Source organism: Dendrobates tinctorius, unplaced genomic scaffold, assembly GCF_039654945.1.
Source record: "Dendrobates tinctorius isolate UK_male_01 unplaced genomic scaffold, ASM3965494v1 ptg000171l, whole genome shotgun sequence".
Lineage (NCBI taxonomy): Eukaryota > Metazoa > Chordata > Amphibia > Anura > Dendrobatidae > Dendrobates > Dendrobates tinctorius.
This window is the reverse complement of record NW_027361838.1, coordinates 6,089,949-6,116,782: the sequence shown is the minus strand read 5'-3', so window position 1 is coordinate 6,116,782 and position 26,834 is coordinate 6,089,949. Positions and strand designations below refer to the sequence as shown.

Below are 26,834 nucleotides of genomic sequence, written 5' to 3'. Positions count from 1 at the left end.
CTTGGTCGGAATGTATACGTTGAGGGCAGCCGTACACTTGTATGAAGTTTCTACGAATTGCAGAGGCGGCCGACTCTGCGGTTTGGTCTCGAGTGGGAGTGACCACAGCGAACTTGGTGAAATGGTCTACCATGACGAGGCAATGTTCATACACCTGGAACGCGGGACCAATGGTCAGGTAATCCACCGTCAGAAGCTCGAGGGGCGCTGAGGTCACTATTGTTTGTACTGGGGCGCGCTTTGCGGGCGGTTTGGCTAATTCGCATAGGCGGCAGGCCCGGCAAGTCTCGTCCACAACAGCATGCAAGCGTGGATGGTAAATTATCTGCTGCAACCATTGCAAGGTCTTTTGAGCTCCGAAATGAGCCCCTTTTTCGTGGGCTTCTCGAGCCAGTTCGTTGAGTTGGGCTCCGGGCGCAACTACCTGCCAAATCCTCATAGATGTTGTCCGTGATGTTGTTTTACGATACAATAGTCCATTTCTGATAACCAGCCTTTCCCATTGTTGTAACATCAGCGACATATCCTGAGTCAAAGTCTGTCTTTGGGAGTCAGTGGGCAGTTTGCCAGCAGCTACCCATTGCCGGAGGGGTCCAATTTCTTCGTCTTCTTGCTGCTGTTGGATCCATTTATCACGGGATTGCTCCAGCATGCCCCTTAGGGTTTCCGAGGGGAGTACTTTCTGGGTGGCAGCCGTGAGCACGGCGGCGGTGAGGGCGAACGGTATCTCTTCCCCTTCCAGTTCGTCGTCTCGACCCTTCCCTGGAGTTGTATGTCGGATCCTGGAGAGGGCGTCAGCATGTACATTTTCGGCCCCTCTTTTATAGATGATCTTATAGTTGAATTTAGCCATTCGGGCCACCCACCTTTGTTCCTGAGCCCCCAGTTTGGCGTTCTCCAAATGGGCCAGCGGGTTATTGTCGGTCCGCACCACCACTTCGGAGCCTGCCAGGTACTCTGCGAACTGCTCCGTCATGGCCCACACTACTGCGAGGAGCTTGAGCTTGAAGGAGCTGTAATTGTCAGGGTTGCGCTCGGAATCATGAAGTCAGCGGCTTCCATACGCGATCACTCTCTTCCGGCCATCTTGAACCTGTGACAACACAGCCCCTAGCCCGTAGAGACTCCTGTCAGTGTGCAGGATGAACGGTTGCAAGAAATCCGCATGAGCTAACACCGGGGCACCCGAGAGTGCAGCTTTAAGGTCTTGGAAGGCCTCTTCTTGGGGTTGTTGCCACTGGATTTTCCATCCATTTGCCCCAGCGGGAGCCCCTTTCAGCAGGTCGTGCAGGGCTCGGGCTCGACAAGCAAACGACGGTAGTATCCGGCCAACCCCAGGAAGGCCCGCACGTCTTTTATCGTCTCGGGGGTAGGTTACCCCTGGATGACAGCAACCTTTTCTTGGGACGGTCTTACACCTTCCGCCGAGACGGTATGCCCCAAATATTCGATCTGGGTGCAAAATAGGTGGCATTTCTGAGGTTTTACCTTCAACCCGTACTTTTGCAGCCAGCCGAGTACCTGCCCCAACCGCCTCAGGTGGTCCTCAAACGTGGCAGCATAGATGATGATATCGTATAGGTATATTAACGTGGCCTCGAAATTGAGATCCCCAGACACCGCTCCATCAACCGCTGAAAGGTTCCCGGGGTGTTGGCCAGTCCGAACGGCATCCGAATGAACTCAAATAGTCCCATGGGAAGTATGATCGCCGTCTTAGCCCTGTCTTCTTCTGACATGGGCACCTGCCAGTACCCACTGGCCAGGTACAAAGTTTAAAAGTACGTCGCTTTCCCCAAGGCGGACAAGGATTCTTCTATACGGGGTAGTGGGTACGAGTCTTTGATGGTACAGGCATTCAGCTTTCGATAGTCCACGCAGAACCGTAGAGTGCCATCCTTTTTGCGGACCAACACGATGGGAGCTGCCCAGGGGCTTTGGCTTTCTCGGATAACTCCCTTTCGTAGCAATTGAGCCAGTAAAGTTTTCACCTCTTGGTAGAGCTGTGGAGGAATCTGCCGATATCGTTCGTGGAAGGGGGCCGCTACTGCCGTGGGAATTCCATGGGTGATGGCGGTGGTACATCCAAAATCTTCCTCGTGACTAGCAAATACCTTGTGGTACTGTCCGAGCAGTGTTTTTATCTGAGAAAGCTGGGCTGAAGTTAGACCAGAGAGTTCGGCCCGCATTTGTTCCAGGATGTTTTGACCCTTCTCCTGAGTTGAGATCTCGGCAGCTTGTAGAGTCCGGATAGTCACTGCCCAAGGATCCTCGGATTGCACTCTCAATTGGACCCCAGGGGCCGGCAGCACTTCTTCCATAGGCCTTACTAGTTTGGCCAGTTCAGTCCGGGGCTTCAGGACAATGTCTTGGTCTTCAAGGTTGATGCAGCGCACCAGGACGGTCCCCTTCTGCACTGTGGTCAGGGAGCGAGCCACCAGTATGCCAGGAGGCAAGCGCTCCGAGTAGCATGGCTCCACCTGCATCTCTACCGCCCTCCAAGGGTATCGATGCTCGAATTGGCAGGGCCATCACCGTCTGCCCAGGGGGTAGTACAAGCAGGGGAGCCGCTGACGCGATGACTTTGCCCAGAGCCTCGCCCTCCCGGCAGTCTTGATGTACTCGCGCTTCCCGCACCAACTGCTGGAATACCTGTCCTTGGGCTGTGCGGGAACCCCACTGCTTCAGGATCTCGTGCGTGGGATCATTGAGGAGCAGACTGCCGAACTCCCGCAGTATGTTCATGCCCAGAATGACTGGATGCTGCTTATCGGTTTCCCCTTGGGTCAGAACCACTCCTCTGCGGCCGAGGGCTTTTCCGCACAGAGTCACCTGTACCCACACCACCCAGGCAACAGGGACCAGTAGTTGATTGGCGGCTACCAGTCTGATCATGGGCCCCCACTGGGGTCTCGCTGCCTCAAGGAAATTCTGCCGGAAATAAGTGGAGAAGTGGGCAGCAACTAACAGAATAGTTTTTAACAGGGAGAAATGCAAAGTACTACATCTGGGCAATAAAAATGAAAAAAGCATATATAGAATGGGAGGAATAGGGCTAAGTGACAGCACATGTGAAAAAGACTTGGGTATACTAATAGATCACAGACTGAATATGAGTCAACAGTGTGATGCAGCAGCAAAAAAGGCAAATGCAATTCTAGGATGTATTAACAGAAGCATACAGTCTAGATCACGTGAAGTCATTATTGCCCTCTACTCCTCTTTGGTCAGACCTCATCTGGAATATTGTGTCCAGTTTTGGGCACCACATTTTAAAAAAGACATCAACAAACTGAAGCAAGTTCAGAGAAGAGCGACCAGAATGGTGACCGGTCTGCAAACCCTGTCTTATGAGGAAAGGTTGCAGGATTTGGGAATGTTTAGTTTGCAAAAGAGAAGACTGAGAGGAGACTTAATAGCTGTCTACAAATATCTAAAGGGCTGTCACATTGTAGAAGGATCAACTTTATTCTCATTTGCACAAGGAAAGACTAGAAGCAATGGGATGAAACTGAATGGGAGGAGACACAGATTAGATATTAGAAAAAACTTTTTGACAGTTAGAGTGATCAATGAGTGGAACAGGCTGCCACGAGAAGTGGTGAGTTCTCCTTCAATGGAAGTCTTCAAACAGAGGCTGGACAGACATCTGACTGGGATGATTTAGCAAATCCTGCTTTGAGCAGGGGGTTGGACCAGATGGCCCAGGAGGTCCCTTCCAACTCTACAATTCTATGATTCTATGATTCTAAGTTGCAGGCATAGTTGTTACTTGTGACCCCGTGTCCACTAGGCAACGGACGGCACGGCCCTCGACTTCTGCCCATACCACCGGATACTTTGCGACCAAATCTTCGGGACTTCCACCACCCCTAATCGTGGTTTCTGGCTCCGAGCGGCGTCCCCCCAGCCTGGAGCCCTCTAGTTTAATGGCCCCCGGGGTGGGTATCTCCCACGTTGCGGACACTCTCGGGCGAAGTGGCCCGGCTCCCCGCACTCAAAGCACCGGGTCTGCGACGACCGACCGCCCCAGGTGGAGCGGGGCAACCAGGGACCGGGATTGAAACTAGGCCGTCCAGTCCCGGACTCAGTCCTTCTTTTCACTCTTGTTTCATGTCCTCTACCCATTGAGGCTCCTCAACTGCGTTCACGGAAGCCTCCACACTCCGGACCTTCCCCACGGGGGCCGCCATTCCCTACTCCTGCTCTCGAGCGCGTGCTTGACTTCCCACCTCTGAAAAGTCCATACGTGGGTTCATTCTGACCTGCTCCCGTAATGCCTGCTTTATTAACGGGTCCCGCAGTCCAGTCACCAACAGATCGCGTAGTGTAATGTCAATAGGTCCTACCCCTACGCCGTCCTTCCTTTCGATGGCCGTGTGTAACTCTTGGAGGACATTCATATACTGGGTGATGGTCTCCCCCTGCATCTGACTGAACAACCGGGTCCTTAACTCTCCCACGTTGGTTGGGTCCCCATGGGTCTGTTCTAAAATCTGTAAAACTCTACTGCGGTATCCCAGGGGCCTCAACATTACTGAATTCCGAGCCTCCCCATCTAATGCCATGAGAGCTACTTCGGCTTCCAGGTCAGGAGTCATCGGGTGCATCCGAAAGAGTCGCTGCATTCGCTGTTGTGAGTTCATTTTCCCCTTCACTACTGAGGCCCGAGGAACTCCCTCTTCTGGTAAAGAAAGGTAGTGAGCCTGATTATCAAACACCTGAGGCTGATGATGATGACTGGCTGAGTGGAGTTACTGACTGGATATAAGGCTGCCGACGCCCTTCTGCCCTGCGGGTGATTTCTCTGTGGGATCCTTGGAGACCAGTCTGAATTCCTGCTCCTCTAAAGCTAAGTTTGCTGCTCGGCTTTTTGCATTTGTGCTTTGACTTTGTTTTGCTTTGTTTTTCTGGATTTCTGCCATTCCCTGCTGGGGTGTGCTGAATTCCTTTAGCTCTGTCTTCTGAAAATACCTGAGTGCTGATTTAGTTTTTGAAGCCTAGCTGCTTCAGGGTCTTTTTCATATCAACTTGTTGGCTTTTGTCTTTGATAGGGTTTTGGCAGATTGCAGACAGCAGCCTTCCTGTCCTTTCCTATCTAGGTAGTTTTGGGCCCCGGCTTTGCTCAGTCTATCTTTCTGTCTGTGTTAGTGTTTTCATCTTGCTTCACCGTCATTATATGTTGGGGGCTGCCTATTGCTTTGGGGTCTGCTCTGGGGCAGTTTAGATTTCCCCTTTCTTTCTTTAGGCCTATTTAATTCTCCGGCTGTGATCGAGGGGTCTAGGGCATCGTAGGAACCCCCCACGGCTACTGCTAGTTGTGTTGATAGGTTCAGGGGTCTGCAATCTGATAGTTGCCAACTTCTCTGGTTTTCTGGACTTAGCTTGTATTTCTGTTTTTGCCTCCTACGGTGACTCATTCATAACAATTCGCTCTGTCCAGCTCCATAGTATGGTATTGGAGCCGGAAAACCTAGGCAGGTTGCTCAGCATAGCCCCCAAGGAAATGCTGGAATGGGGGCCATCATTATCTGTTGATAACGCCCCTGGTCTGGGGCATCGTTGTCCGCGCTCGGAGACTGCATCCTGCCAACTACGCCAAATGTAGGTAATAGCAGGTACACAGGATGCAGTGATGATATGCGAGACTGAGTTGTACTTTGAGAAGTAACTTTTATAAATTGAAGCCGCTAGGGCTATACTAAGCAACCAAAACAAAATAATAATTGTCCTCGCAGGGACTCAGTACAACCAAACACTTTTAAAGAGAACACGAATAACCTGGCAAAAGCCGGTTACTATAGGGCCGCAATATGGCCGACTACGGGTCCTTATTTCCTATAGTGTCACTTATCCATCCTGACGTGCCTCGGCGTCTCTGATAAAGCTGCTTTGGCGTCGCAGCCGCTGGGCCCAGCTGCTGAAGATCTGGCGTAGTCTTCGGGCACCCCAGCGCCCAGGAGGGTTTGGGGCACAACAGGCCCTGGGTGAGTCCTTTGATGAGGTAACCCCCTGTAAAGACAGCTGGGTTTTGCTCGTTAGCGGGTTCAGGGAGACTCCAGTCCCCAAGCAGGGGTGTGTCGCAGTTACCAGGAGTGGCGGTTGGTAGGCCACGTGCACGCCCTGGGGCTGGGCAAAGAGTCTCTCTGTTGTTGTCTGTTGGTGAGGAGCAGGCCCCAACTGCTGACCGCAGCAGGGCGACGGCAACCGCTGGCGGCGATGGACAGGCCGCAGCCGCGGGCTGAAGCGGGGCGGCAGCGTCCGCGGGCGGCAGCGGGCAGGCCGCAACCGCGGGCCGGAACGAAGAAGCAGCCGCAGCGAGAGGCAGCGGACAGGCCGCAACGGGCTGGAGCACAGCGGCAACGGTCGCGGACGACCGTGGGCAGGTCGTGACCCCGGACTTGGAGCGAAGCGAGTCTCTTGCCGGTAAGATCGGCGCCTCCTCCCCGAAGGCCACTGTAAATCTCCCCTCTGTTGCTGGTCTCCTCTCTGTTCACTGTTTGTCACTCTGGCTCTCTCACGCCCCCACAGTCTCTTGCTACGTGTCTGCCGTTCTGCTGATTCCCTTGCGCGCTCCCTGCCACTTTTATACTCGCCCCTCCCCTTGCTGTCCTGACACTCTCAGCCGTCCACCTTCCTCCTCCATTCCCCGGGTACAGTTCCCTTAGGAACCTAGATGGCGATCCCCTTGGTTCCGGCCCGGACACTCTGCGGGGGCCCTCCTCCCTACAAGCATTTTTATCGGTACATTTTTATGCTTTATTAAAGGGAACCTGTCACCAGAAATAACACTGTTAACCTGCAGATATGCAGTTAATCTGGAGATTAACAGCATTATTATGCTGCCCAGCACCTGCACACAACTGAATGCAGCAGGGAGAAAATGAACTTTATTCCCGCCAGCATTCGGTTTCACTCATGGGGGCATGGACGCCGCTGGTTCAGTCTCTGCTCTGTGTATACAAAGCGGCGCTGTAACTGCATCCCTGGCCGGTCCTGACACTTGCTCTACATTCATGGCAGTTGTCAGTCAGGGCCAAGGATGTGGTTATAGCGGCCGCGCTGTGTACTCAGAGCGGTGATGGAACTGGCGCCACCCCTGTGACTAAAACAAATGCTGGCTGGGAGAATAAAATTAATTCAACAGCAATTTATTTCACTGTTGATTAAAATGGCAGCTCATGCTGCGACTATGCCCGGCGCGTGCGCACTGTTGAAGGGGTATTTTAGTACTTCACTAAAATGGAAGAGTCTCTCTCGATAGCATGCTCTCTCTTTCTCTCCTCCCCCCACCAATGAAACAGCTGCTGCTCCAACCAATGTCCTGGCATGCGCTGGATACATCGGACAGAAGGACACATCTCTGGTGATATTATAGATATTAGTCTTAGGTCATTAGCGGAATGGAGAAAACAGGTAGGGTGGTAGACTGAGATGAGGATGGAGATGTAGGGTGGTGCAGAATTGTGGAAGACTTTGTGGGTGAGAGTGATAAGTTTATATTGAATTCTCTAGCGAAAGGATAACAAGTGCAATGGCATAACGGAAACATATTGCATCCAAGGTGGTTGTTAACCCCTTAAGGAACGCCGATACGCCTTTTAATGGCAACACTTGAGGGTACCTAGTGCCGCTTTGTAATGACGCTGAGAAATAAGTGTATAGCGCCTCCCAGTATTGGAAATTTTCCGGGGTCTCAGCTACCAGAGATTCGGGTTGGTTTTTACCCACCCCAATATTGCCATTACCGTTATACACGCAATAACGGCGACCGGGAAAAAAAAAGTCCAATTTCCCGTGTAATTTCTGTCCACTCTGATGTGATCTAGCACATCAGAGGAGAGAGAAATGGAGTCCCCCCAGTACCTCCAGTGTCTCTGGACCCTCCTGCATCCCCAGTGATGTCCCACAGCCGTCGGCGTCTTCTTCCGGGAAGAAAATGGCGGGTGCAATAATAGGAAATTGTTGCTGATGAAATCAGCTGTCATGTGCTGGAAAAGATGGGGTCTCATCACGGAGTGTGCATCAATGGGAGAAACACGACATACACTGCATATATACGACACATGTCATGAAAGGGTTAAGTGGACTTGGCAGGCCTGTCTCTTGGAATCTCCCCAAAGGGATACTATTTTAAAACCTGAACCCCTCATACTTCAAAACTGCTGTCAGGAATTTTTTTAACCCTTCAGATCCTATACAATAGTTAATGCAAAGTCAAATGAAAAATAAATAAATTGTAATTTTTTACCCTAAAATGTTGCTTTAGCCCAATTTTTTCATTTTTACAAGGAATAAAACAAGAAAATGGAGCATACAATTTGTTACCTAATTTCTTATGAGCGCGCTGATAACTTACATGTGGTCAGAAACCTCTACTTGGACAAACGGCAGACTTGGAAGGAGCAACAATTTGAATTTTGGAACATAAATTTGACTGAAATACATTGTGGGCGCCATGTTGCTTTTACAGGGCCCCTAAGGCAGGGTTCCCCAACTCCAGTTCTCAAGGCCCACCAACAGGTCATGTTTTCAGGATTTCCCTTGTATTGTACAAGTGATGCAATTATCACCTGAGCAAGACTAAGGAAATCCTGAAAACATGATCTGTTGGTGGGCCTTGAGGACTGGAGTTGGGGAACCCTGCCCTAAGGCACCGAACAGCAGCAAGCCCCAACAAGTGACCCCATTTTGGAAACTAAACCCCTCAAGGATTTTATTCAGGGGGATAGTTAGCATTTTAAACGCACAGGTTTTACATAGAATTTGATAACATTGTTCAGATTAAAGTTCTGAGCTGGAATGTAAGAGGCTTGGCTGATAGGATGAGGAGGGCGACTGTCCTGCAGTATGTTCGAGACCAGAGGGCTTCGTTGATATGTTTACTTGAGACGCACTTGGTTGGTGTGAGAGAGAGGATATGTCGAAAAGGAATTGGATACAGAAGGCTTATCACTCCACCTTCTCTACGTACTCAAGGGGGGTGTCGATCTTAGTTCCCATGGGGACAAGATATGAGGAAATGGAAGTGCATGTTGATGCGGATGGACAATATGTGGTGGTGATATGTAAGATGTTTGGGGTGCTTTTGTGTGTTGTCGCCATGTATATCCCAACCCCATATTCAAGTAGGAAAATCAGAGAAGTGATGGAACTGACTGGTCGTAGGGGAGGTATGCCTCTTTTGATTATTGGGGATCTCAATAACATATATGATGACTTCTGGGACAAAAACAAGAACACTCAAAATAGGACACAGAGTCATGTCACCCCATTTGACACATATATACAGGAGATTGGGTTAGCTTAATGGTGGAGGGTGAGACATATTGGGGAAAGGGGGTACTCATGTTATTCACCGGCACACAGCACCCTGTCTAGAATAGACATGGCTTTGGGAAATGAGATGATGGATTCAATGGTGAACGAGGTGAGGTACCTGCCTAGGGCAGTCTTGGATCACTGCCCAGTTGAGGTGGAGGTGCGGTCAGCGGAGACACTGGTCGGGCGCAGGGGAGAGTGGAAAATTCACCCTACCTGATTGAATAGCTTAGATCTAGAGGGAATACTACGGGAGGTGGTGGAGTATTTTACCTTTAATGAGGGTAGTGCTGAGATGTCTATTGTTTGGGATGCTATGAAGGCGTATCTGAGAGGGTTATTATTTAGAGATATTAGTAGATGTAAGGCAAAGACAAAGCAGCTGGAGAAGGAAGCGATAGAGAGGTTAAAGGAAGCTGAGGACAAAATGGTGACTCTCAACACGGTGGAAGATAGAAATAGAATGAAGGTTGCACAAAAGAATGTAGATAAAATCTTCCTGAACCGAGCCGAAAGGAGAAGGGAATTCCAGCAGCTGGCTTTTTATCAAGATGGTGAGAGTGTGGGACACATGTTGTCGCTGGTGGCTTCGGCCCAGAGGGGTACCTCACATGTGCATTCTCTGTTTTCAGGGGATGGCACTAGAGTGTCGGAAAGTGCTGACATTTTGAATGTTTTCACTGAATTTTACACAGATTTGTACTCCTCTCGGGTGGGAGCATCGGTTGAGGACACTGTGGCTTTTTTAGAGGGGATTGAACTTCCCAGACTGGAGAATGATGACAGAGAATGTCTGGAGGCTCCCATCACTGATGAGGAGTTGAGAAGGGCCCTGGGGTCAATGACGAAAGGGAAAGCACCGGGGATGGATGGGCTCCTAGTGGATATTTTTAAAGGGATGGAAGAGGTGTTCATACCAAAACTTAAAGTGGTGTTGGAAGAGGCCAGAAGGGGATCCTGCCGTTGTCTATGAGAGAAGCTATAATAGTTGTCATCCCAAAGGAAGATAAGGATCCTCAGATGCCAGAATCATATAGACCAATTTCACTGCTCACAACGGATGTTAAACTCCTGGCAAAAGTGTTGGCGATTAGGCTGTCGGGTGTTATTTCTAAATTAGTACACCCAGACCAGTCTGGATTCATGCCTGACAGGTCTACGGCTGTCAACCTGAGAAGGCTTTTCTTGAATATGCAGTTGCAAGCCGATAACTCTGGCCAGAGGGTGGTGGCATCGTTGGATGCCCATAAGGCATTTGACAGTGTGGAATGGAGCTATTTTTGGCAGGTCCTGCTTCATTTGGGATTCGGCCCACAATTTATTTCTTGGGTTCGGTTATTATATACGCAACCACTGGCTAGGATAAGAGTGAATGGAATGCTATCACACACGGTAGAACTTCTCTCCTCTCTTTTATTTGCGCTAGCGATGGAACTACTGGCCACCAAAATTCGGCAATCAAGGGAGGTTTCCGGATTCAAATACGGCCTGGTAGAGGAAAAAATTGCGCTATACGCAGACGATGTCTTGCTATTTCTAAGTGATCCAAAAACATCATTGGGTAATGCCATACAACTTATTGAAGGGTTTGGGAGGTTGTTGAGATTGGTGATCAACTGGGGTAAATCCAATTTGCAATAGACGACACGATGGAAGGTTTAAGGGGAACAGTAGAGGAAGGCAGGCTTAAAGTAGTGGATCAATTTAAGTATTTGGGAATATGGGTATCGCTGCCAAACACAGATTATTTACATAAAAACCTGACCCCCATGATAGATGCTCTCAAGGCGAAAATAGGATCTTGGATTAAGCTGCACTTGTCGGTAGTAGGCCGGGTTAATTTAATTAAATTGATTCTGATGCCCAAAATTTGGTATATTCTGCATAATGCACCTGTCTGGATATTTCAGGGGAAATTTAGACAAATAAACGTCCTGTTCAGGGGATTGGTGTGGGGGAAGAAACGCCCTCGTATTAGACTGGAAACCCTTCAACGCCCTAAGGATGATGGGGGTCTGGCCTTGCCTAATCCTGAAATATACTTCCTTGTGACCCAGTGCCAGCACTTGAGAGGGTGGTCGCTTGAAGCGACTTCTGGTGGGAGGCAACACATTTTGGAAAAACTGACAAATCGGTGTCCAGTGGTACAATGTTTGGAGGATGGCTCACTGGGGGTGCTTGGGAAACAATTCCCCACATTATCTCAGATAAATAAACTTTGGAGAAGGGTTAAACAAATTCGGGGGGTTACTGGCCTGACCCAGTTCTCGCCAATTTGGGATAATATTAATCTACCAGAATTTAAATGCATGGGAAGACTGGGCAAATGGAAGGATAGAGGGATCCATTTTTTTCTCCAGATTGTGGACCCACAGGGACTGAAATCCTTTACTCAGCTACAATCGGAATTTGGGCTCAGAGATCTGGGTGGGTTCCACTATGCACGGATGAAGCACAGATTTATAGCTCAGTGTAATGGTTGCAATCTTGAAATACAGGGGGATATTGTCTTGGAGTATGTATGTGGGAAGGGGTCTACAAGTGGGGTTATATCCTCTTTGTATGGGGACCTGTTGCATGCTTTCTTATTGAAATTCCCAATTGGCGCCAGGGCCAAGTGGGAGGGTGAGTTGGGCCCTTTGGAGGATGAGAGATGGGAATCCGCTCTGGGGTGGATCACAAAATTATCGCTGAGTGAGCCAGCCGTATAGACTGTCTCAGCTCTATATAATACACAGAGTGTACAAGTCCCCGGTTGTACTGTTCAAGGCTGGTCTAAGTACAACATCTGAATGTCCCCAATGCCGAAACGAAGGTGCAGGTATATTTCATATGATGTGGACGTGCCCGAGGTTGTTTTCTTTCTGGATGGTGGTCTTGTGTCGGGTAGAGGGAGTGTACAGATGTGTGGTTCCAAAGGATCCAGTGGTATGCTTGTTGGGTGATGTGGATGAGATTATAGTAGAAAATACTATGAAGACAGCAATAGCCAGATTACTCTATATGGCTTGGAAAGTGATTGCGAGAAATTGGATACAAGAGGAGCCGCCCTCGAGAGGAGAATATCTAAAATATGTGAAAAATACCATTATGCTAGAAAAGGGGGTTTACAAAAAAAGAGGGAAATTGGCGCTATATGAAAAGCTATGGACACCTTGGCTGGAGTTTGGTTAAGGTCTCGGATATATGCTGGGGGGGCCTGGAGGCACCTTGAATATGTGAGATGCTACCTGTAATGTCACGAATAATGGAAGGATATCACCAACCTTTATTTTTCTCTCCAGGTGAAGAATATATGGACAATACAAGCGGTCTTATAGGGTTTGGGGGGGGGGTGTTAGTACACGGGGGTGTTAATATGTAAAAATGTTTACTTTTGGAAAATTTGTATCCTGATATGTTTTTTCTGAATAAAAATCTACTTGAGAAAAAACAATTTGATAACATTAGGTCGTCATATTGAAAATGTTTTTTTTCACAGAAATGTGGCTTTTAGCCCCAAATTTTTCACTTTTTGAAGAAGTAACATGAAAAAGCAGACTATAAGGTTTGTTACCCACTTTCTTCTGTACGCGTTGATACCCCACATGTAGTCAAAATGTTCTGTTTGGATACTGGCAGGACTAGGAAGGAAAGAAACGACATTTGATAGTGGAATGTAAATTTGGCTGGAATGGATTGCAGACACTGTCAGATTGTAGAGCCCCTCAGGTAGCAAAACAGCAGAAACCCCCACACGTGACTTCATTTTGGAAATTAGACCCAACAAGGAATTCATCTAGGGGGGTGTTGAGCTTGTGGAACCCATAGGTGCTTCACATATCTTTTAAAATGTGGATGTTAAAACAAAAATTACGTTTTTTCTGCTAAAATGTTGTTTTAGGCCGAATTTGTAATCTTCACAATGGATAATAGAAAAAAAAGGATCTCATAATTTTTATGCACTTTGTTCCAAACAAACACATATCCCATATGGCAGGGCTCAGAAAGGAAAGTTCTCTATTTGAATTTGGAGCATAAATTTGTCTGGAATAGACTGTGAATTCCATGTCGCATTTGCAAAGCCACCGATATGCCAAAACAGCAGGAACATGTTTCTCTGCAACATGCTTAGGGCGCCCAAGCGGGAACTTCTTGGTTCTTAAACAGATGATGTGTGTGCTCCTAAAATGTCCCCAGCCAATACCTGGGAGGTATCTGGTACTTAAGGCACCTTCACCCATTGGGATGTGCCTGTTCAACATCATGTGCTTTAGTGTCCAGTTTGCCTGTTAGCTGTTAAGTCCGCTGTCAGGTCCACTCTTTGCTCAAACCTTTTTCCACAATTCTGTGGGCTGAATACCCAGACTTGTATCCTGAACCTGTATTTGTTCTTGTCTGAACCTGTGTCCCTGGGTCTGTATGTCAAGGCCTGTGCCTGTGTCTGAATTACATGACTCTTTTCCTGTTTGTATCCAGTCTGTATCTTTCTCTGCATCAGCTGTGTCAGGATCTCAACCTGTCTCTGTATAATTCTGTGTCTGAATCAATACCTGTTTCCACACCAGCTGTGTCTGGTTCAGTTACTTCCTACAAACCTGTGTTCTGAATTAGTCCCTATCCTACACCTGCTGCAACAGAATCCTTTCCTAATCTGCTGTGTCTGACTGCACCTTTCCTGAAACCTCCTGTGTCTGCACCAATACCTATTTCTAAACCTGCAGTGTCTGAACCAGTACCTATCTCTATTCTGTTGTCGCTGTGCTACATTAGTGATCTGTGTGTACACATGCTCTGTCTGACTGGTGTCTACTTGTTCTTATGTTCATCCTGTATGAACTTGGTCCAGGCTGTCCTGTCTGTCCTATGGAAAACTCCACTTCCCTGCCTGATCGCATCTGCGGTTCACTGCCTGTCCAGTCATACCTGCCAATGACCCAGTTCTTCCTGAAGCTATTTCTGTCTTTCTAGTCTGAACTAGGTTCTTCCTGTGCCTGCCCGCACCTGCCTGTCGGTATATCAGTTGTGCCTACCTGCACTGATGTGTCTGCATACCAGCCGTGGCTGCCAGCATCTGCCTGTGAATTAGCTATGCCAGACAGTATACCTACAGTACCTGACGTTAGTGTCCTGTCAATTTGGGGGTCAGGTGCTACTACTGAATGCCGCCCTGCAGTGGTACCTGGAAGCTACCTGCCGCACAACCTTGACCTCACCACTTGAGGCTCCAGCGAAGACCAAGGTAGCTGTTTAGTCATGCTACTCCGGGGAAAGTCTGGTCCATGGCAGAGTGGGTTCACGGTCCATGCTGCGTGAAAAAGTCCAAGTGCGAGCGTAATAGTCCATATGGCCATGTAGGTCATAGGAAGATGAATAAAATTAAATCTTGATATCTGTGATCCATTGTTTTACTCCAGAGAAATCTATGCTTTTCTTACATGTAAATGAGCTGTTAAAAGTCTCTGGGCCGGACACTCATCTGTGAGAGAATCTGCCTACAGAGATTATTTTAAATGAACAGGGGCGTTACTATTGTGAGATGTGTAATGGCCGCTCTCTGTTCTCCTGATCTACATGTCTCACTCAGCTAATGTCTCCTTTCATTTCCAATAGTCTCTGGAGGCAGATTCTCAGGAAGATCAGTGTCCAGCCTATAGATCTTAACAGCTCATTTACATATAAGAAAAACATAGACTACTCTGGAATAAGACATCAGATTTCAGAGATCAAGGAATCATTGTATATTTAAGGCCCACACAACAATTCAATAAATAAAGATGAACAGTAAGAAACAGCACAGTAAGACACTGGCTCTTCTTATATGTACAGTGGGTACGGAAAGTATTCAGACCCCTTTAAAATTTTCACTCTTTGTTTCATTGCAGCCAATTGGTAAATTCAAAAAAGTTACTTTTTTTTCTCATTAATGTACACTCTGCACCCCATCTTGACTGAAAAAAACAGAAATGTAGAAATTTTTGCAAATTTATTAAAAAAGAAAAACTGAAATATCACATGGTCATAAGTATTCAGACCATTTGCTCAGTAATGAGTAGAAGCACCCTTTTGAGCTAGTACAGCCATGAGTCTTCTTGGGAATGATGCAACAAGTTTTTCACACCAGGATTTGGGGATCCTCTGCCATTCTTCCTTGCAGATCCTCTCCAGTTCCGTCAGGTTGGATGGTGAACACTGGTGGAAAGACATTTTCAGGTCTCTCCAGAGATGCTTAATTGGATTTAGGTCAGGGCACTGGCTGGACCAGTCAAGAATGATCACAGAGTTGTTCTGAAGTCACTCCTTTGTTATTTTAGTTGTGTGCTTAGGGTCATTGTCTTGTTGGAAAGTGAACCTTTATCAAGTCTGAGGTCCAGAGCACTCTGGTAGAGGTATTCATCCAGGATATCTCTGTACTTGGCCGCATTCATGTTTCCTTTAACCCCTTCACCCCCAAGGGTGGTTTGCACGTTCATGACCGGGCCAATTTTTACAATTCTGACCACTGTACATTTATGAGGTCATAACTCTGGAACGCTTCTATGGATCCCGGTGATTCTGACATTGTTTTGTCGTGACATCTTGTACTTCATGTTAGTGGTAAAATTTCAATCAAATAACTTGCCTTTATTTGTGAAAAAAACGGAAATTTGGCAAAAATTTTGAAAATTTCGCAATTTTCCAACTTTGAATTTGTATGCCCTTAAATCACAGATACGTCACACAAAAAACTTGATAACTAACATTTCCCACATGTTTACTTTACATCAGCACAATTTTGGAACCAAAATTTTTTTTTGTTAGGAAGTTATAAGGGTTAAAAGTTGACCAGCGATTTCTCATTTTTACAACACCATTTTATTTTTAGGACCACATCACATTTGAAGCCACTTTGAGGGGTCTATATGATAGAAAATACCCAAAAGTGACACCATTCTAAAAACTGCACCCCTTAAGGTGCTCAAAACCACATTCAAGAAGTTTATTAACCCTTTAGGTGCGTCACAGGAATTTTTTTGAATATTTAAAAAAAAATGAACATCTAACTTTTTTTCACAAAAAAAATACTTCAGGTTCAATTTTTTTTTATTTTACCAAGGGTAACAGGAGAAATTGGACTGCAAAAGTTATTGTGCAATTTGTCCTGAGTACGCTGATACCTGATTTGTGGGGGGGAACGACTGTTTCGGCGCATGGCAGAGCTCAGAATGGAAGGAGCGCCGTTTGACTTTTTCAATGCAAAATTGGCTGGAATTCAGATCGGATGCCATGTCACGTTTGGAGAGTCCCTGATGTACCTAAACATTGGAAACCCCCTACAAGTGACCCCATTTTGGAAACTAGACCCCCCAAGGAACTTATTTAGATATGTGGTGAGAACTTTGACCCCACAAGGGCTTTACAGAAGTTTATAACGTACAGCGGTACAATTAAAAAATCATATTTTTTCCACAAAAATGATCTTTTCACCCCAATTTTTATTTTCCCAAGGGTAACAGGACCCTAAAAGTTATTGTGCAATTTGTCCTGAGTATGCTGATACCCCACATGTGGGGGTAAACCACTATTTGGGCGCATGGCAGAGTTCGGAAGGGAAGCAGCGCCATTTGACGTTTTTGGCTGGAATTGAGATCGGACAACATGTCGCGATTGGAAAACCCCTGATGTACCAAAACAGTGGAAACCCCCCACAAATGACACCATTTTGGAAACTAGACCCCCTAAGGAACTTATCTAGATGTGTGGTTAGAACTTTGAACCCCCAAGGGCTTCACAGAAGTTTATAACATAAAGCCGTACAATTAAAAAATCATATTTTTTCCACAAAAATGATCTTTTCACCCTCAATTCTTATTTTTCCAAGGGTAACAGCACCCTAAAAGTTATTGTGCAATTTGTCCTGAGTACGCTGATACCCCACATGTGGGGGTAAACCACTATTTGGGCGCATGGCAGAGCTCGGAAGGGAAGCAGCGCCATTTGACGTTTTTGGCTGGAATTGAGATCGGACACCATGTCGCGATTGGAAAACCCCTGATGTACCTAAACAGTGGAAACCCCCCACAAATGACACCATTTTGGAAACTAGACCCCATAAGGAACTTATCTAGATGTGTGGTGAGAACTTTGAACCCCCAAGGGCTTCACAGAAGTTTATAACATAAAGCCGTACAATTAAAAAATCATATTTTTTCCACAAAAATGATCTTTTCACCCTCAATTCTTATTTTTCCAAGGGTAACAGCACCCTAAAAGTTATTGTGCAATTTGTCCTGAGTACGCTGATACCCCACATGTGGGGGTAAACCACTATTTGGGCGCATGGCAGAGCTCGGAAGGGAAGCAGCGCCATTTGACGTTTTTGGCTGGAATTGAGATCGGACACCATGTCGCGATTGGAAAACCCCTGATGTACCTAAACAGTGGAAACCCCCCACAAATGACACCATTTTGGAAACTAGACCCCATAAGGAACTTATCTAGATGTGTGGTGAGAACTTTGAACCCCCAAGGGCTTCACAGAAGTTTATAACATAAAGCCGTACAATTAAAAAATCATATTTTTTCCACAAAAATGATCTTTTCACCCTCAATTCTTATTTTTCCAAGGGTAACAGCACCCTAAAAGTTATTGTGCAATTTGTCCTGAGTACGCTGATACCCCACATGTGGGGGTAAACCACTATTTGGGCGCATGGCAGAGCTCGGAAGGGAAGCAGCGCCATTTGACGTTTTTGGCTGGAATTGAGATCGGACACCATGTCGCGATTGGAAAACCCCTGATGTACCTAAACAGTGGAAACCCCCCACAAATGACACCATTTTGTAAACTAGACCCCCCAAGGAACTTATCTAGATGTGTGGTGAGCACTTTGAACCTCCCAGTGCTTCACAGAAGTTTATAACGCCCGGGCGTGAAAATAAAAAATTCGTATTTTTTCCACAAACATGATCTTTTAGTCACCATTTTTTTTATTTTCCCAAGGGTAACAGGAGAAATTGGACCCCAAAAGTTGTTGTCCAATTTGTCCTGAGTATGCTGATACCCCATATGTGGGAGAAAACTACTGTATGGGAACACGTCGGGGATCGGAAGGGAAGTAGTGACGTTTTGGAATGCAGACATTGATGGAATGGTCTGCGGGTGTCATGTTGCCTTTGGAGAGCCCCTAATGTACCTAAACAGTGGAAACTCCCCACAAATGACCCCATTTTGAAAACTAGACCCCCTAAGGAACTTATCTAGATGTGAGGTGAGCACTTTGAACCCCCAACGGCTTCACAGAAGTTTATAATGCCCGGGCATGAAAATAAAAAAATCGTATTTTTTCCACAAACATGATCAATTAGTCCCCAATTTTTTCATTTTCCCAATGGTAACAGGAGAAAATGGACCGCAAAAGTTGTTGTCCAATTTGTCATGAGTACGCTGACACCCCATATGTGGGAGAAAACTACTGTATGGACACACGTCGGGGCTCGGAAGGGAAGCAGTGCCGTTTTGGAATGCAGACTTTGATGGAATGGTCTGCGGGTGTCATGTGCGTTTGGAGAGCCCCTGATGTACCTAAACTATTGAAACTCCCAACAAGTGACCCCATTTTGGACACTAGACCCCCCCACGGAACTTATCTAGATGTGTGGTGAGCACTTTGAACCCCCAAGTGCTTCACAGAAGTTTATAACGCTCGGACGTGAAAATAAAAAAATAATTTTTTTCCACAAAAATGATATTTTTGCCCCCAATTTTTTATTTTCCTAAGGGTAACAGGAGAAATTGGACTCCAAAAATTGTTTTGCAATTTGTCCTGAGTAGGCTGATACCCTACATGTGGGGGTAAAACACTGTTTGGGCGCATGGCAGAGCTTGGAAGGGAAGGAGCACCATATGACTTTTTCAACTCAGAATTGGCTGGAATTGAGATCAGACGCAATGTTGCATTTGGAGAGCCCCTGATGTGCCCAAACAGTGGAAACCCCCCAATTCTAACTCCAACCCGAACCCCAACACACCCCTAACCCTAATCTCAGCCCTAACCCAAGCCTTAACCCTAGCCCTAACCCTAGCCCTAACCCTAGCCCTAACGGAAAAATGGAAATAAATACATTTTTTTTATTTTATTATTTTTCCCTAACTAAGGGGGTGATAACAGGGGGTTTGATTTACTATTTATGGCGGTTTTTATTTTTGGCAGCTGTCGCACGCTAAAAGACGCTTTTTATTGTAAAAATAGTTTTTGCATCACCACATATTGAGAGCTATAATTTTTCCGTATTTTGACCCACCGAGTCATGTGAGATCTTATTTTTTGCGGGACGAGTTGACGTTTTTATTGGTACCATTTTCGGGCACGTGACACTTTTTGATCGCTTTTTATTCCGATTTTTGGGACGCAGAATGAACAAAAACCAGCGTTTCATGAATTTCTTTTGGGGGAGTGCGTTTACACCGTTCCGCGTGCGGTAAAATTGATAAAGCGGTTTTATTCTTCGGGTCAGTACGGTTACAGCGATACCTCATTTAGGTCGTTTTTTTATGTTTTGTCCGTTTTATGCAATGAAAACTATTTTATATAAAAAATAATTATTTTTGCATCGCTTTATTCTGCGAGCTATAACTTTTTTATTTTTTCGCTGATGATGCTGTGTGGCGGCTCGTTTTTTGCGGGACAAGATGACGTTTTCAGCGGTATCATGGATATTTACATGCGTCTTTTTGATCGCGCGTTATTACACTTTTTGTTTGGCGGTATGATAATAAATCATTATTTTTTGCTTCGTTTTTTATTTTTATTTTTTAAGGGGTTCGCTATAGGGGTTAACTAATGGGACAGTTTTATAGGGCAGGTCGTTACGGACGCGGGGATACCTAATATGTGTACTTTTATTGTTTTGGTTTTTTTTTATTTTCAAAAAATGAATTTATTGGGGAATATTTTTTTTTTTTTACTAATTTATTTGGCGATTTTTTAAAAATTATTTTTACACTTTTTTTAATTTTTTTTTTACTTTATTACATAGTCCCAGGTGGGACATCACTGTCCTGTGACAGATCGCTGATCTGTCACATCACAGATCACTGTGACAGATCAGCAATCTGTCACAGGCATTGAAGAAGACTTCCTCTTGCCTGCGTTTTGCAGGCACTGAGGAAGCCAGCTTCCACCAGGACCCCGAAGGCCCCCGTCGCCATCTTGGATTCGGGGGCCTGGAGGAAAGGAGCCCCCCGCAGCAGCGCTGCACATTGTGCTGCCGTGGGGGGCTCAGGGAAGCAAGGAGGGAGCCCACTCCCTGCCGATGCTTTCCTTTAACTCCCGGTACACCGCGATCATGTTTGATCGCGGTGTGCAAGGGGTTAACGTGTCGGGGGCGGTCCGTGACCGCCCCTGACACATAGTGCCGGGTGTCAGCTGTGATAATCAGCTGACACCTGGCCGCGATTAGCGGCGCTCACCACGTGGGCGCCGCTGATCGCGGTAGACGTACTATCCCGTCCATGGGCATAGGGGCCCGGGTCCCATGGACGGGATAGTACGTCGGATGTCAGGAAGGGGTTAATTGCATCCATTCGTCCTGTCTCTGCAGCTGAAAAACACCCCCATAGCATGATGCTGCCACCACTATGTTTCACTGTTAGGATTGTATTGGGCAGGTGATGAGCAGTGCCTGGCTTTCTCTGCACATACCGCTTAGAGTTATCACCAAAAAGTTTTATCTTCGTCTCATCAGACCAGAGAATCTTATTTCTCATAGTCTGGGAGTCCTTGATGTGTTTTTTAGCAAACTCTAGGCAGGTTTTCATATGTCTTGCACTGAGGAGAGACTTCCATCGGGCCACTCTGCCATATTATTATTATTTATATAGCACCATTAATTCCATGGTGCTGTACATGAGAAGGGGGGGTTACATACAAAGTTATAGATATCGTTAACAGTAAACAAATTTACAATGACAGAACACTGGTGCAGAGGGGAGAGGACCCTGTCCTTGCGGACTTACATACTACGGCCCGACTGGTGGAAGACTGTAGTGATAGTTGACTTTGTGGAACTTTCTCCCATCTCCCTACTACATCTGTGGAGCTCAGCCAAACTGATCTTGGGGTTCTTCTTTACCTCTCTCACCAAGGCTCTTCTCCCACGATTGCTCAGTTTGGCTGGACGGCCAGGTCTAGGAAGACTTCTGGTGTGGTCCCAAACTTCTTCCATTTAAGGATTATGGAGGCCACTGTGCTCTTAGGAACCTTGAGTACTACAGACATTCTTTTGTAACCTTGGCCAGATCTGTGCCTTGCCACAATTCTGTCTCTGGCCAGATCCTTTGACCTCAAGATTCTCATTTGGTCTGACATGCACTGTGTGCTGTGAGGTCTTATATAGACAGGTATGTGCCTTTACAAATCAAGTCTGAGAAAAGGGTCTGAATACTTATGACCATGTGATATTTCAGTTTTTCTTTTTAAATAAATTTACAAAAAAATTCTACATTTCCGGAGTTTTTTTCAGTCAAGATGGGGTGCAGAGTGTACACACATGAGAAAAAAATGAACTTTTTTGAATTTACCAAACGGCTGCAATGAAACAAAGAGAGAAAAATTCAAGGGGGTCTGAATACTTTCCGTACCCACTGTATTTGATATGGAACATTGGCTCTGTTACAGTTGGTGCAGGACTGTAGGTTATGTTTAAGGCTATGTTTATACTGCGTCAACAGCCCTGGTGAACAAAGACAGAAGAGGGCCCCTATGCAACAACAGTACAGTCATGGCCAAAAGTGTTGCAATTACACGTTTTTTTTATACACATACAGTGGGGCAAAAAAGTATTTAGTCAGTCAGCAATAGTGCAAGTTCCACCACTTAAAAAGATGAGAGGCGTCTGTAATTTACATCATAGGTAGACCTCAACTATGGGAGACAAACTGAGAAAAAAAAATCCAGAAAATCACATTGTCTGTTTTTTTTCCTTTTATTGGCATATTATGGTGGAAAATAAGTATTTGGTCAGAAACAAGCAATCAAGATTTCTGGCTCTCACAGACCTGTAACTTCTTCTTTAAGAGTCTCCTCTTTCCTCCACTCATTACCTGTAGTAATGGCACCTGTTTAAACTTGTTATCAGTATAAAAAGACACCTGTGCACACCCTCAAACAGTCTGACTCCAAACTCCACTATGGTGAAGACCAAAGAGCTGTCAAAGGACACCAGAAACAAAATTGTAGCCCTGCACCAGGCTGGGAAGACTGAATCTGCAATAGCCAACCAGCTTGGAGTGAAGAAATCAACTGTGGGAGCAATAATTAGAAAATGGAAGACATACAAGACCACTTGTATGTCTTCCTCGATCTGGTGCTCCACGCAAAATCCCACCCCGTGGGGTCAGAATGATCACAAGAACGGTGAGCAAAAATCCCAGAACCACGCGGGGGGACCTAGTGAATGAACTGCAGAGAGCTGGGACCAATGTAACAAGGCCTACCATAAGTAACACACTACGCCACCATGGACTCAGATCCTGCAGTGCCAGACGTGTCCCACTGCTTAAGCCTGTACATGTCCGGGCCCGTCTGAAGTTTGCTAGAGAGCATTTGGATGATCCAGAGGAGTTTTGGGAGAATGTCCTATGGTCTGATGAAACCAAACTGGAACTGTTTGGAGGAAAAAGAATACTGAGTTGCATCCATCAAACACCATACCTACTGTAAAGCATGGTGGTGGAAACATCATGCTTTGGGGCTGTTTCTCTGCAAAGGGGCCAGGACGACTGATCCGGGTACATGAAAGAATGAATGGGGCCATGTATCGTGAGATTTTGAGTGCAAACCTCCTTCCATCAGCAAGGGCATTGATGATGAAACGTGGCTGGGTCTTTCAACATGACAATGATCCAAAGCACACCGCCAGGGCAACGAATGAGTGGCTTCGTAAGAAGCATTTCAAGGTCCTGGAGTGGCCTAGCCAGTCTCCAGATCTCAACCCTATAGAAAACCTTTGAAAGTCCGTGTTGCCAAGCGAAAAGCCAAAAACATCACTGCTCTAGAGGAGATCTGCATGGAGGAATGGGCCAACATACCAACAACAGTGTGTGGCAACCTTGTGAAGACTTACAGAAAACGTTTGACCTCTGTCATTGCCAACAAAGGATATATCACAAAGTATTGAGATGAAATTTTGTTTCTGACCAAATACTTATTTTCCACCATAATATGCAAATAAAAGGAAAAAAAAACAGACAATGTGATTTTCTGGATTTTTTTTTCTCAGTTTGTCTCCCATAGTTGAGGTCTACCTATGATGTAAATTACAGACGCCTCTCATCTTTTTAAGTGGTGGAACTTGCACTATTGCTGACTGACTAAATACTTTTTTGCCCCACTGTATTTATTTCCTTTGTGTGTATTGATACGACACAAAATAAAAGAAAAAGGGAAAATTAGACCTAATTTCACACAAAACCACAAAAATGGGCAGGACAAAATTGGCACCTTTCCAAAATTGTGAGTAAACAACTTTGTTTCAATCATATGATGCACATTCAAACTCACCTGTGGCAAGTAACAGGTGTGGACAATATGAAAATCAGACCTGAAACCAGATAAAACGGGGACGTTGACTCAATCTTTGCATTGTGTGTCACACTAAGCATGGAGAACAGAAAGAGAAGAGAAATGTCTGAGGACTTGAGAACCAAAATTCTTGAAAAATATCAATTTCAAGGTTACAAGTCCATCTACAGAGATCTTGATGTTCCTTTCTCCACGGTGTGAAACATAATTAAGAAGTTTACAACCCATTGCACTGTAGCTAATCTTCCTGGACGTGGGTGACAAAGAAAAATTGATGAAAGGTTGCAATGCAGGATAGTCTGGATGGTGGATAAGATGCTCCAATTAAGTTCCAAAGAAATTCAAACTGTCCTGCAGTCTCAGGGTGCATCAGTGTCAGCTTGAACTATCGACGTTTGAATGAAATGAAACGCTGTGTCAGGAAACTCAGGGGGACCCCACTGTTGCCAGAGACATGAAAAAGAAAAAGTTAGACTGCAGTTTGCCAAAATATACGTAAGCTAAAATCCTTCTGGGAAAGCAACAGATGACACCATGATAGAGCCTTTCGGTAAAGCACATTATTCTACTGTTCACCAAAAATAGAATAAGGCCTACAAGGAAAAGAACACAGTACCTACAGTCAAATATGAGAGTCAAAGATGTTTTGGGGCTTTTTTGCTGCCTCTGGCATTATGTACCTTGACTGTGTGCAATACATCTAATGCTGAAGATTACTAAAAAAAATTGAGGCACAATGTAGTGCACAGTGTCAGAAAGCTGGGTTTGTGTCCTAGGTTATAGGTCTTCCATCAGGACAATGACCTCAAACATACTTCAAGGAGCACCCAGATATGGATGGAAACAAAGCGCTGGTGAACTCTGAAATAGCCAGTAATGAGTCCAGATCTAAATCCCATTGAACTCCTGTGGAGAGATCTTAAAATTGCTGTTGGGAGAAGGCACCCTTCAAATATGAGGGACCTGGATCAGTTTGCAAAAGAAGAGTGGTCAAAAATTCCAGTTAAGAGGTGTAAGAAACTTGTTAACGGTTATAGGAAGCGACTGATTGCAATTATTTATTCCAGAGGGTGTGCAACCAAATATTAAAGGGAACCAGTCACCAGAAAAATATGCTATTAACATGCAGATATAGGGTTAATCTGCAGGTTAGTAATGTTACTAACCTGCCTGGGCAGAAAATTAATTTTATTCTCCCCGGCAACATTCGGTTTCAGTCACGGGAGCGGCGCCGGTTCAGGCACAGCTCTGGGTATAGAGAGTGGTGGGTGTAACCGTTCTGCCGTCACTGTATACCCAGAGCTGTGCCTGAAGAGGTGCCGCTCCCATGACTGAAACTGAATGCTGCCGGGAAGAATAAAGTTAATTTTCTCCCTGCAGTATTTGATTACGTGTGGGTGCCAGGTAGGTTAGTAACGTGCTGATTAACACCATATCTGAAGGTCATTAGTGTTTTTGCTGGTGACAGGTTCCCTTTAAGTTAAGGGTGCCAACAATTATGTCCGGCCCATTTTTGGGGTTTTGTGTGAAATTATGTCCAATTTGCCTTTGTTTCTCTTGCTTTTCTTATTGTTCCAATACACAGAAAGGAAATAAACATGTGTATAACAAAACGTGTAACTGCAATCATTTTCTAGGAGAAATACTTCATTTTCTGGAACAATTTCAAGGGTGCCAACATTTTTGGCCATGACTGTATATGAGCCCTTTACAGTCCTGTAGCTCGTCATAATGCACAATTCCACCTGCTTTGGGGCTGGATGTGGCCCTCTTTCCTCTTGGGCCCCGGGGCAGCTGCATGGGTTGCACCAATGAGATGTCAGTTCCTGATCAGGATACCCGAGGCTGTGATGGACGCCTGGAGTCAGCCATTAGTTATCTGTCCAGTTATCTCTCCGGACCGCCCCATACACAGGAAACACTGAGAAAGACGCTGCTCAATCCTTATCTCCCTGACATGATCTGTCGGGGGACACTCAGGTACCCCCCCCATATACGGTAGATGGCGAGACAATCGTGCCAACCAGCAGACTTCTATTTCACTTCTGTAGGGGGCTTAACAGTGGGACCTGTCAACAGCACAAGAGTCCAGAAGATGTCTAAAGGATGGAGGGTCACAGCCCGGCTTCACTTACCACAAAGACAAATGCCAAAAATTACCGGCAAAATAGGAAAGGAAGTAAAACCTGCCTGTCATTGGGCTCGGCAGGAGACGATGTGTGGCGCCCCTAAGGCTCAGTCGCCACAGAGGTACTGCACCTCCTCCTGAGGTGTGGTATCCCACCATCCAGGTAAGGTGGAGACTCCTGACCACACTCCAACACCTGCACCCCACACCACAAAGTAGTGCAGCAAAGCACCTTCGGCGGCTCCCTGCTTGGAGTATAGCAAAGCACCCATTGGTGGCTCCCTGCTTGGAACACGAAACGTGCTGGGAGGTGGGTGGAGTTAGCTTACATTACAAGGAGCGGAAGAGTTTAGGATTAGAGGTCAGTTGGTTGGAGAGCTGGAGAAAAGAAGATCCCCGGAGAGAGGGATAGATGGATGGAAGTGCTGCAGCAGATCCCAGTGACCTGGGTCTGCTAGCACGGGAAAGGTAGAGAGAGAGCAACGTAGACTGAAAGCCTGATTCTCCATAGAAGGAAAGATTAGTACGGAACATGAGGAGAAAAAGGGAACAGAGGACGTGGGTTAGAAGAGAACCCTTCCTAGAAGTTCTAAGCGCAAGGCCGGGGCCCGGTCCCTGAGGTTGTATGGATACTAATGGTCCTGCAGCAGACACAGGAGGAATAGAAGTAGTGACCACTTTATTCCCACACAAGACTTGGGGGCACAACAGCAACTGGATAGTGAGCCGGGACTTAGTAGCAAGGAGTCCCCGAAGCAGGCTACAGCTGTCTGCCGTACAAGTAGAGTTCATACGAACATCGGACAGGAGGAACTCCAGTGTAACTCAGTACTAGGAGTACT

General features: G+C 46.1%; 1 protein-coding gene across 4 annotated transcripts in view; it reads right to left on the bottom strand.

The window, feature by feature from the left end:
• The window catches only part of ABHD3 (abhydrolase domain containing 3, phospholipase), an 84,553-nt gene that overhangs the window by 52,857 nt on the left and 4,862 nt on the right, over nucleotides 1–26,834 (bottom strand). Inside the window, exon 3 of one of the 4 annotated variants that reach the window (XM_073550854.1) lies at nucleotides 12,882–12,944. The exons of the other annotated variants lie outside the window; for them this stretch is intronic. Coding sequence (XP_073406955.1) covers nucleotides 12,882–12,944 — 63 coding nt within the window. The remainder of the gene's footprint in view (nucleotides 1–12,881; nucleotides 12,945–26,834) is intronic. 4 annotated transcript variants of the gene reach the window in all.